Here is a 12,548-nt window from a genome sequence, read left to right as displayed (position 1 = left end):
TTACAGTTGCACCCAAGTGTCTCAATGCAAAGACCGAGATACAACTTTCTGTTTGGGGGGGACAGCCCTGATAAATATAAAAGTATAAAAGCAGCCCCCGCCCGGCCCCCGGTATCTCAGTTCTTGTCACAATGACATTAAAAGAGTCGTCATATAAATGGCTAAAAATGCGCCTCTTTATACCAGTTCTCCGACACCTGGTCAGTGCTGCAGGAACATTTGAAGAATTGATGGAGGTTTTACGAATTTAGTTGGTAACTGTTTCATTAAAAGAGAAAAATTAAAATTTGGAAGGGGGGGGGGGGTTACAAAAGCTGTAAAGACAATTTTTTCCCTATCACTGCACATTCTTCGGTTCTTGGTCTTCTCGTGTTTACTTAGAGAAGATTACCAAGTTTAGCCGTAACAGTCCCTTTTTGTTTGTTTTTGAGAGATCTTGTTGACTATTAGTACTGTTTCAAGAAGATGAAGGGGAAACTCTTTCAAGTAGTTTATGAAGTTATTTCTCTAATTTTTTTGCATGGAAGTAAAAAGTGAGAAAGTCATCGATTTGGGATGAGGGTTTTGTGACTATCCCGTCGCTGATTCGATGTTCAAAATAACCATATTTGGTAAATTACATTGTCTTATCCTTGTTACTCTCAGCCAATCAGAATCATGCGTTCCGACTCGCCTTGGAATAAACACTGCTGCTTATTCTAATTACTTCACTTGGTGGATTAGCGAAAGAGTGAACAAGGAGTGCTCCACAAATACCGCAAAAATGGTAAGTTTGCGTAGATTGTCTATCCAGTGGAATATTGTTTTGCAAATGAAAATACTTCTTAGCCGCAGCACATGTTGAAGCCAATTTGCGTACCCAAGTGAAAGTTTACTTTATGTCCAATAATTGTTAACGGTAGGCCAAGTAGGCCTACTTCCAGTAGTTTCAATGCACGCGCCTGATTAAACACTCATCTAGTTCGTTCCTGATTAAACTGTATATAAAATTGTGCAGTTTTCATAAATCTTGTTATGGTATAACTTTTATTTCGTGGAAATAAACGTCTAGTGTATAATACATTGGAATAATTGACTCAACCTCTCAGCAAAGAAAAACTACTTGTGTTTGGAGAGTACCTTCTAAGAAAGTATATGATTACAAATTTGATAAACTTTTTCATGGGGTGTAAAGTACGGCTGCTTTCCATTTTCGTTACCGCCCAAAATGGCGTTTGCTTTGATCCCACAATCCATCACCACAAAGGAATCTTTGTACGCCCATGCGCATTTTCAGCACAAACTTTGAGTAGTCTTTTTGTTCATAAATGTTCATATTGTTGAAATAACCTTTTACTAATGTTGTCCTCTCTGTAGTGAGTTTTTGGAAGACGAAAATCTTTAGGCAAGCCTTCAACATGCCGTAACCTCGACATTATTTCATTGTCTTCCATAGCAGCTCGTAGAAAGTGTGCCAAATCGAAGTTGCAGGTGGCAGTATTGATATATTTAGATATTTTCTTTTACAGGCAGATCAACTCACTGAAGAACAAATCGCTGGTAAGTGGCAATTGTCGGTTTATACGAGTTATTTGCTACCTACGTTGACTTCTCCATTTTTATGAAAATTTTATATGTGATTACTACAAAAAGTTTATAAATTGACTTTTATGAAAATTTGCATGTCAGCTTGCTTCTATGAGAAGAGTGGATACAAAATTTTATTCCCTTTTGTATGTTCTTTATTTACAAAAATTTAATTCACAAATAGAAGTTTTTACATATAATTTTATTTCTATTTTCCTGGCAATGTCATCTAAGCATGTTTTATATTTTCTTCAACAGAATTCAAAGAGGCTTTCTCACTTTTTGATAAGGACGGAGATGGCACCATTACCACCAAGGAACTTGGCACAGTCATGAGGAGTCTGGGACAAAATCCAACTGAAGCAGAACTCCAAGACATGATCAATGAAGTAGATGCTGATGGTGTGTTTCCAGATTTTGTTATTTTGTATTCCATTTTTCCCATCTTCAATCATTTGTTCCCTAGTTTTTCATTAAGATCATTATATACTATATTTCTTGATGTAGCATTTATCACATCTTCTAATCTTCTTATTCAGTTGATGACTTTATTGTGTTTGAAGGATGAAAATGTTCACATTGAACTCTTCCTTGCAGGCAATGGCACCATTGATTTCCCAGAGTTTTTGACAATGATGGCTAGAAAAATGAAAGATTCTGACACTGAAGAAGAGATCAGGGAAGCATTCAGAGTTTTTGATAAGGACGGAAATGGTTTCATTAGTGCAGCAGAATTGAGACATGTTATGACAAACTTAGGAGAGAAGTTAACTGATGAGGAAGTTGACGAAATGATTAGGGAAGCAGATATTGATGGAGATGGACAGGTTAACTATGAAGGTATGTAGTTGTTATGTACTTAAGAATTTCATACATCATTGAGTTTATTAAAGGTTTCTGTTTCAGTTAAAAGGCTTGGATAATGTTTCCTAAATATCCCTTTTTTGTAAGTAAGAGCAACATTCATGGTGGTTATTATTTTACAGAGTTTGTCAAGATGATGACATCAAAGTAAGGAGAAAAGAAGTTGTAACAGTGTTGGAGGAAGTAAAAGAGTCCTGTATTGTCAAGAAAGTCTTGCACTTTTACCTGGAACAGATTAAAAATTGGCTTAAACATAGAAATATTTCATATCATGTTGCTGGACAGTTACAAGCTGATCAACACATGCCTGGAATGTACATTTAAGCAAATATTCTTATGAGAGGGTTATAATCTAGAAACTGCACTGCTTTATATATGATAGGGGGTTTCTTTCAAGCCTGTTGACAATTAAAGGAGTTTAATGTTCAGTTAAGTGTCTTTAAAGCACATGATGTGATAGGCACATGTACATTTCTAGTAATGTTTTGGTTATTTGTACTGTTCTTTTGAGAGTAAGGGACAAACATCATTATTGAAGTTGGGGAAATAAAATTATATTTATGAGAGCATACTCATACACACTTAATAAGATGTAATTGTAATCATTCAAGTTGGTTTCTCTGATTTGCAACTCTCTCGCCAAATTTAGTTTGCATTGCCATTTCTGTCAACAAGCTGACAGTGGGTAATGTGGTTTTGGTAACTCGGGACGAGGATAAATCACTTTTTAACCAATGCATAATGCACTGATGGAAAGAAATTTGTGCAAATGTTACAACCAGCATGAAATCACTTGATGCATTTAGATACATGATTGTTGATAAAAGGTGGGGAATGACTCTGTAAACATTGGCTGCAAAAATTCGAAACATAGGCAGAGTAAAAGTCAAAGTTGCAAATGACTTGAAAAAATTATTAATAAGTCAAATGCTGTCCATACAGAACCTGTTGATGTTGTAGTCCAATGTGTGATACCTAGGATGAAAAAGTTTTCAAAAACTTTTGCACATGATCACAATAAAGTGACTAATTTCAGGGTTATTTTTTTACAAATTTTAGATACACCAAATCAATGTCTAATATTTCATGTCAGAAACAAGGGTACTAAGAACAGACTTTGTTAGAGGGAAAGGCCTGCTAATATATTCTAACAAAGTTCAGTTGTATGGAGGGTGTGGCTAGTAAGCTTACTACCTGAGTAAGCTTACTTGACTAATTGAGAGGATTTGGCATCTGTTAACTGGTTTATCCTGTTTATATTGACTTGCAGAACCACATCCATAATTTTTTATCAATTTGATGGTACTTCACCCCTTCCCAAAAGCATATATAACTGAGCAATGAAGGGACAGGGGTTCGTAAGCAATAAGAAAGTTGGGGTGATGGTGCAAATGATTTTTCCAAGATTCTGGCTTGTATCCATGTTGTATTTTGTGAGTGAAGTTGAATAAAACTCCTAACAAAGTTCTCTCCAAAATACGTTAACAGCAGGGATGAAGAGAATGTGAATTTTAAGTGCTATCGTGTTATGTGTCATGAGGTAAAGAGTTAAACATATCGAGTGTAAAGGTTTTTTTGGTACAGCTACAATGATTCATTATATTTGCAGTCAAAAATTGTTATGACAAACCTTGGAACCCCTTTTTTGTAATTTCCAATTCTTTCCAAGGAAGTAGCAGACGAATAAAAACAAACGGTGGACAAGTTACAAAAATTTGAGTATAAAAAATTTTAACTAGGAAAATAAGTTCTCTTATTTATCTTAACCACAAACGTTATTTACGAACTTTTATTTAATAAATACCCTAGATTAATTGTACCTTACCTGCAAAAGAGCAGACTAGCGAATCATTGCAACGCAACAATGATGTACCAAGAACAAACCCCTGTGGTATATCGTCATCATTTTCATCATCTATTTTAATGCAATGAATTTATTGCACAGATCCTGAGTATAATATAGGATTTTCACTGGCAGTAAAATAAATATATGATTATTAAAGCAAAAACCTTTAAGTAAATATCATCAAATGTAAGTATAGTCTTAATCATCTTAAATAAAATTAGGCTAGAAAATATGTACAAGTCAAGTATAGAAATAAAAAATTACATTATATATATGGCTATTGTGTTAAACATAGTCTGTAAAACTACAGTCATTTTAAGTTTTGTTCAAATTGAAAAAAATGTTTTTGATTGCTTCACTCTTGATGGTAATTTGTTCAAGTCAGCAGTGGCTTGATACAAAAATGTTCTATGATGGCTCGCCGTTGTCGACATAGGTACGTGCAAGTGGTGTTGTTGTCTTGTATTGTTATCATGAATTTGTAAGTTTGTATGGAACATTCCAGAGAGATATTGGGGGGGGGCTTGGTTGTTTAGACATTTATAAAGTAAACAGAGCCTATGAGTCTTTCGTTGTTCCTCAAGCCTCTTTCACTGAAGTATATATAAAGCTGGTGTCACATGGACAAACTTACGCATCCCAGTAACCACCTTTGCCGCAAAGTTTTGAATTGATTGAGCTTTGTGTAGTGGTGTTTTTTTTAACGCATTGTCATAGACAATATCGCCATATTGTACGCTTGAGAGTACACATGCTTGCACAAACTTGGAAAAAGTTTCTGGTCTGTTTCATTTGTATTCCCTGTACAAGATTTCTTTAGCTGAGAAATGTGGCTGTTCCATGAAAGTGTTTGATCAATCTGCATGCCAAGTAATTTATCCTCCTTTGCAGCTTCAACTTTATTGTCCTGAATATCAATTTTTGAACATGATGTGATAACTGAAACTTGTCCGGGTTTGTCTTTAACTTAGTTGCAGAGAACCACTCAAGTATCAAGTAAATATCATCCTTCAACATTGAGAGCGTTTCTTCAACCTTTTCAGCTTTTCAGTATATTTGAACCATTAGATGATAGTTTCTTAAGCATGGCTGGTATCTCGTTTATGTGCAGGTTGAATGGTGTAGGTTTCATGACAGATCCTTGTGGTACACCGCAGGGGACCTTTGCTCTACTTGACAATATGTTGCCGACTTTAACATATTGAAGTCTGTTTTGGAGGTAAATGTTGAACCAAAACATTGAGCGAGTGTCAAAACCATACCTTAGTAGCTTTTGAAGCATTTATAGGTGGTCAATGGTATCAAATGCTTTGCTAAAATCCATCAGTATTGTGGGTGTGATAAGGCCTTTGTCCATATTACATAAAATGTTATCAGTTATGCTTATGAGGGCAGTTTGAGGGAATGATTTTTGGGAAACCCAGAATAAAATTTGGTGAGAATATCATTATCTTTCAGATAGTGGGCCGCTTGTGAGTTTACAACCTTTTCCATCAGTTTGGAGAGAAGTGGTAAAACAGACACTGGACGATAATTTGCTAGTGTAGTTTTAGCTCCAGCTTTAAAAACTGGAGTAATCGATGACGATTCCAGATGGAAGGCTCTCCATTTACAACAGGTCTCCCCGTTCTACTTTTTAGAAGTGTCTTTACATTGCTATCTAGAATCTGCTAAATCAATGCCAGATAAATATCTCGTTCTGCTTAAGACGAAGATAAATATCTCCGCTTAGATGATAAACCCCAGTCAGGGTCGTTGCTAGCTAGTGTGCTTAAGGGTGTTGCTCAGATGAAGAGCCGAGATCCTGGGGGCCTGGCCCACCAAAAAACTTAAATACCGCAAGTACAGAGTTTCTACTTTCCTAAATATTAGTTCAAATTAACTTTTTTGTCTTGGCACTTAAATTGGTCGTATGGAAGTTAAGGTTTCATCTTGAATCCTTCCCATCAGTGGCTTATATCATACCTGACTAATAGGATACAATACTGCCTAATCATTGGTTCATGTTCACAACATAAAAGGGATACAGTGTGGTATTCCCCAGGGTTAATGCCTTTTACCCCTTCTTCTTATCCAGTAAGTGAATGATTTTTAGCAATGCTTAGAAGAAAGTTAGATAATACTATGCATGCACATGACACTTAGTGGCGTCGCCAGCTCGAAAAAACTGGGGTAGACAAAGCAAATTTTATCGGCCACGCCATTCAGACTCTACGAAAAGCCATTTTTTAGCATCTTTTATTCATTTTGAAATTTTTGGACAAGCAACTTTCCCAAGCAGCATTTTTCATAACGATGGCTTTTTTGCCAGTGCGAAAATCGAAATCGATCTGATCAGCCCAACTCCTCCCCAAAAGTTTTTCAATGGATTTCGAAAAAATAAAAAATCAACTTCTGGGAAAACTGGAGTGAACATGTCCACCCAGTGGCGACACCACTGATGACACTAGCTAGCCTAACATACTCTGCAGTAGACATTGAGAAGCTTTGCAATGATTTTTCCCTGGTTACCAGATCCTCACAAATCCTGGAATAGAGAGTATTGTAGACAGCTGCGGTGGCAAAGAATGAGTGGATGCAGAAGAGGGGAAGGAATCTATTTCAAATCCTTGCTCAAAAATATCTGAGACTAAATAATGGAGACTCCGGTACAATGATTTAGAAACAAGCGTAAGATCATTACAGAGATGCGACAAAATAAACAAAGTTTGAATACCCATAAAAAACATAATATAATGTAATTGGTCATAAATAAACGATGAATAAAACACACCCTGGAGGTGATAAGTGTGGAAATAAAACGAGAAAAATAAAAACGTGCCCAAGAAGTGAGATATCTAGAAGTCAATGTCAATGAAATCCCTACTTCGAACAGGCAGTACAAACGACTAAATGATAAACTCATAGGTTGTCTTTCGTCATTGCGGAAATTTCACAAAATACACGTTTTTCAGTAAAAGAAACTAGTTTATAAGAAACCATTTTTAAAAAAAGAGTCAAAGATGAGTACCGTTAGAGACAAGAGATGGATCACTCCCAAAAAGGTGCATGAGATTTAGAGATTTTGAAAAATCTCATCCTGAGGCAGGAGATTTTAGGATTTTTCAGTAGATTACGGAATTTTTAAAAATCTGTCATTTCATTGTTAAAGGGCCACTCCAGCCCAAAATTTTTATTTCAGAACACGATGTAATCAGACCTCCTGAAAACGAATCTGTTATTATTTTTTTCATATCTCTAACCGTTTTGTAGTTATTAGCGTTTGTAAAATGGTCATTGAGTTGAATTGTTTTTCAACCGTGTTATCGGAGATCTCCGGATTGACGTCACAGGCATTTTCGGCCTCGGTAAGTTCACGGCAAGTACCATCGGCTGTCCAAAGGGTCAACGAGAACCTAGCGAAATGGCAGACAGGGCCTAGCAGCGGCATGTTTGTTAGTAGGCCAGACTTTTATCTGGAATCGATATAAAGAGAGAAGTATCGCTCATCAGTCTTGATATTCTGATCGAATATGGAAGTTTTTTATCGCACGAATCTTTCTGACAGAGAAGTCAAATTGTCAAAGTAGGCCAGCGAGACAGAGACATGAGGATGTTGACAGACTTTCGTGGAATGTTGCTTTTGAAGCAATTTATATTGGCAGGCCAGTTCCCTGATTTTAAAAAGAAGATTCGCGCTTTTTCATCAGCTCTTCCTTTAGTGCAACAGCTGAAAAAATTATCGCGCAATTAATTCGAGAGGAAAGACCAAAACAAAACCAGTATACCGGGAATGAAAGCTGTATGAATTGATACCACATATTCATTAGGATAAAGAGCTTCATATCAACATGACTATGACTTATTAGAAATAAACCAGGACAATCGAGGGCATGGACAAGAAAGTATACAAACTTTCAAGACAAGACTAAAAACCTACCATTAGTCATGAGTCAAACAACTTTTTCAAAAATTATAAATTTGTTTTTATACAAACAAAAAAGGGATTTGAGATTATATTAATAATTCAACTTTTTCAATATACTTGTGTAAATATAATTTTTGTATTTAACCTTTAAGCTATTACAGGGGCCTTGTCAGCTTCTTTAAGCTGTCAGAATTTCAACCTGCTATATTTATGAATAATAAATACATGTTTGATGTATTTAAATACTTGGCTACATTGAATAATATATTCAAATATCTATACAATCAGGCCAGTGAACTATCTAGAAATTTGTAATTTCTATTGCACATGAGAAATGTTCTTATAAAAGTATCATGAAACAATAATCTATTGCAAAATTTCTAGAAAATACCTATAGGTTGTTACTAGTTTTAAATAATAACTGTTGATTCACAAACATTATATAGATATGACCAAATTATATATAAAATTTTGATAATTTTAAAAATAGTCTCCTTTGTAAAAATGTTAATACAAAAACAGAATAATGTGTTGAGGTCTTTGTGGTAACTCTTGCATGGAAGAGAGGGGCAAGTTATCACTCCCACAAAGCCAGTAGCCAGATAACAGAATGCATGTAATCTCCAACCTTCATCTAGCATTTTTTTGCAAGATCCTTTCTGCTGAACCATAAAAGAGTTTGTTACCTTTTTATGCCTAGAATAATAAGGTTGACAGGGATAAATACTAACATACCAGTGAAATTTACTTTTGAGTCATATTAAAACATAAAATGATCAAAGAAACTTGGACACTCAGGGGCATTCAGAGTATAGATATTTAAAAGGATCAAAGAGAAATTTAGGGGTTAAAGGGCAACCACTGTTACTATAGCAAATAGCATCTAAGGATATTAACTTGAAGTAACACAAAGATGAATTTAAATGATATAGGCCATGCTTATATGAATCAATGCTAGAATAGCAAAGGTAATTTTAACAAATATTAACAATTCTGCCTTTAAAACATTAGAATGAGGATATGACACATCTTTTTTCCAAAACCAAGGGTGTAAATTCCATGTTTTTTCTTTGGGGTAGTAGATCTTTTGCCCTGGATATTGAGCTGGCAAAATTTTGAAATTGTGAATCAATTCTATGATGAAATAGGCAGAATTCCAAAATTGAAGGCAGAACATGGTAGAACATGAAGAAAAAGGGTTCAGGGAAACATCAGACAAACCCTGGGAAATTTTACACATCTATACCTCGGGCAAAGGTGTAGTGCACAGATCATTGGCAGGGATGTAGTGCTAGGAGGCTCAGGCCCCCTTATTGGTACAAAAAAGTAGCAAACTTCTACTTTTGGTACTATTTTATGTGACATTTTGCTTGAGAGCCCCTGTTGTACTTTTCATATTACCACATTTCTGACTATTTGGGGGATTTGGCAAATTGCTTTGCTTAGGGGGTGCGTGTCACACCATCCCCAAACCCCCTCCAAACCTCTACACCCTGCAGTTTGGCCTAACATACAACATAGTAAAATGATAATAAGGATGAATTGTGACTTACGGGAAAGTTTCCATCTTGTGAATGGGGTTCTTCTTCTAATGCGGTGAGACATCAATTATTATTCAGCTCCCTGGAAATTCCTGAGATGACACGACGATAAGAAATGCCTTCGGTCAGAAATCCATTCACATCTGAAAATTCGTGAAGCATTCCATATTAAAAAGCTTGCTGCGTTGCCAAGATGAGGATATGCGTTCAGGTTGAAGCTTCCATCTTTGATTTGTCGAATTACTAGTCCATGTTGGCTGGAAGCCTCCGCTGAACATCAATCGCAATGAAGGAAAATAAATAAAACGACAACCGAGATTCCGACATGAATCGCCTCTTCCGAGCCTCTACCGAATCGTTCGAATTTCAGTGCGAACGTATAACAATAGCGCCGAATGTTGAAACAATGGTCCCTTCATACGTCACAAGGTACTTTTTCCGAAAAAAATTTTGTCGTATTTTTACGGTGATTCTCAACTTTGAGCGTCTATATCTGGAAAACGAGTTAAGCTTTTCGAAAAAAAATTTCACGATAGCTTCTTTTTCTCGACTAACTACCAATTTATGCAAAAATCTCAGAAAAATTTTTTGGGCTGGAGTGGCCCTTTAAAAGCAAGATAGTAAAGATTTTGGTCTTTTAAATGAAGATTCTGATTTTAAAGATTTTGGTCTTTTTTGGAAAGTTGATTATGATATTTATGATTTTCAGGTGATGTTGATTATGAGTTTCAGTTTGCTACGGAACAGAACGTGTGCACCAAACGAAAGCAAGTTTCTAGCAAGGATGAAACTGCTGCTTTAAAGTGGTTACCGTAAAAATTTGATTAAGCCCCCCGTTACTTTTTTTATGTTGGGTTTGGAAGTTTTTCTGTTGGCATCAAAAATCTATTATTAGAAGTTCTTAATTTAGACGGCATAAATACCTCTCAACATGCAAAATTATGTTCAAAATTGGGCGAGATGTGGCCAATCAAAGATTTCAAATTTGCAAACGGATTACTTTTATTCTGGCCTGGTTTATAATGTTATGAACTAAGACCAAATTACAGAGGTTTGATGGGGAAGAGCCTGTGCTCAGATGGCTATGTCTCAGCCAAATTTGTAAAACATTCAACTGATTTTGTACATCAAGAGGTATTTCATAATGCTACTTTGGAAGTTTGGGTCAAAATTCGAAAGTTTAAAAATAGATTCTTGTGACGTCATCGCTTTGATAACGTCAGGTCGAGATTCAGAATCAGATGGAGGCTAGCTATTTTTGGGCAGGGGTGCTCGATGTGAACGCTTTTCTCATGATCAAAGATATTGATTTATAAACTGCAAATATTTTGTCGAGGATTCGTTTCAAAAAAGCTTCGAATATTCCAGGATTGGGCAAAACCTTTCAGCCACTGCCAAAAAAATGTGAGAGTTCAACTTTCTTTTCTAGATTTTCGTGCCTCGCTCGGGTCGGTTATTTTCCCGCATTATCTATTAGTTTTCTAGATTTTAAGATTTCTTTTTTAGATTTTAAGATTTCTTTTCAATATTTCAAGCTTTTTTGAGGGATTTTAAGTTTATGCTGAGATTTCTTAGTTTTCATGATTTATTTTAAATATTTTGAGATTTCAGCAATTTTTAAAGAGATTTGAGCGATTTTTTTGACAATTTGTGAAAGGTGTACGAGATTTTTAGGAGTGATTCACCCCTCGGTTAGAGACGGCTCCGAAGAGTGAGAGAACTATACAACTCTTAATGATATTGTAAGGTAGTGATGATTTTACTAGAGATCGTTTTGAATAACTTGCTTGCCAATAGTTTTTGCAAGTTTTTATTTTATTGATTGTTATTTCGAACATTATTTATTACATACATTGGATTTATACCTGCATGGGTTCTTTCGTGACAATCTGCATTTACCTTCTTCCACAAATGCTCAACTTGAAAACAATAAGGCAGTTTTAGTTCTCGAAAGAAACCAACTTAAACAACATTTAGTACTAAGTGCTGATCCAAGTTTCTTATTTAAAAAACGTGTGCTCCCACACTCGAAACTAGACCAGGTGTACAGGTATCTTTTCAATAAGCATAGCCATTTAGAATATTGTGATGAATTATGGGAGATTTGTCAATTACAAAGCTTAAAAATACTCAGCGTCTCCAAGATAGAGCTCAAGTAATAATTAAAAATGCTAGATTTGGTGATGGATGGAATTGTAAATGGATTTCAGCTTCGAGCGTAAAAATGTAACAGCGCCATAATGACATGTAAAATGGTTAACGGAATTTGCCTTGACGGCCTCGTAGGTAGATTTGTCACTAGGTTGAAAATATCCAGCTATTCCATAAGTAGCCTTTGTTCTAGACCCCTAACTTAAAAGTAGAGACCTAACTTCTTTTGCCTCTACTTTCAAGTTAGTGGTCTGGGACATAGGCTATTCCACAAGGAGCTAGCATGATATTCATATCCCAAGGCAAAAACTGGAATTCTCACAGAGAAGCTTCTTTTAATCTGGCGCTTTAACGTTGAATGAGATACTTAAAAAGAATTCCTACAAAGTTGACAGATTCCAAAAGCATGATCCTTGGGTAGAACCGCAAATTTTTATTTGAGTTTATCAAAGAATTGCAATATTAGTTGTTTGTTTATGCTGATAGGGTATTTGTGGATAAAAGATAAATTGATTTTATTTTGGGAGCCTTACTAGCATGTCTAAGCAAATTTCGAAACAAAATGATAGAGTCCCAATAATCTATTTTTAGAAATTTTCCATTCTGACTTCATTACCTGTTATGATCATTCAATTGCTAAAATCTCCTTCGTCGCGACATGTTCGATACGCCG

The 12,548-nt window shown here is 35.6% G+C and overlaps 1 protein-coding gene and 1 long non-coding RNA gene across 2 annotated transcripts; one reads left to right on the top strand and one right to left on the bottom strand.

Annotated features, from left to right (window-relative positions):
- Positions 1 to 574: 574 nt before the first annotated feature.
- On the top strand, positions 575 to 3,035 carry LOC135688040 (calmodulin). Its single transcript, XM_065204729.1, has 5 exons — positions 575 to 766; positions 1,509 to 1,539; positions 1,825 to 1,968; positions 2,164 to 2,406; positions 2,553 to 3,035. The coding sequence occupies exons 1-5, from the start codon at positions 590 to 592 to the stop codon at positions 2,579 to 2,581; spliced, it is 624 nt and encodes a 207-aa protein (XP_065060801.1). The 5' UTR covers positions 575 to 589; the 3' UTR covers positions 2,582 to 3,035.
- Positions 3,036 to 8,042: 5,007 nt separating this feature from the next.
- LOC148957944 (uncharacterized) lies at positions 8,043 to 11,224 on the bottom strand. The gene is made up of 2 exons (XR_016144913.1): positions 9,737 to 11,224; positions 8,043 to 8,879 (listed from the first exon to the last, which is right to left on the bottom strand). It is a non-coding gene; the product is annotated as an uncharacterized LOC148957944 (long non-coding RNA).
- Positions 11,225 to 12,548: the final 1,324 nt, after the last annotated feature.

Source organism: Rhopilema esculentum, chromosome 19 (genome assembly GCF_057945365.1).
Source record: "Rhopilema esculentum isolate cy_ngs chromosome 19, ASM5794536v1, whole genome shotgun sequence".
In the NCBI taxonomy this organism is placed as follows: Eukaryota; Metazoa; Cnidaria; class Scyphozoa; order Rhizostomeae; family Rhizostomatidae; genus Rhopilema; species Rhopilema esculentum.
This window is presented reverse-complemented; position numbering and strand designations above follow the sequence as displayed.

Excerpts from the sequence above, each read along its gene's own strand:
- LOC135688040 (XM_065204729.1), top strand. The coding sequence starts at position 590 with ATGTTCAAAATAACCATATTTGGTAAATTACATTGTCTTATCCTTGTT. Across the intron at positions 1,969-2,163 it reads CAATGAAGTAGATGCTGATG|GCAATGGCACCATTGATTTC; the intron begins GTGTGTTTCCAG and ends TCTTCCTTGCAG. Across the intron at positions 2,407-2,552 it reads TGGACAGGTTAACTATGAAG|AGTTTGTCAAGATGATGACA; the intron begins GTATGTAGTTGT and ends ATTATTTTACAG.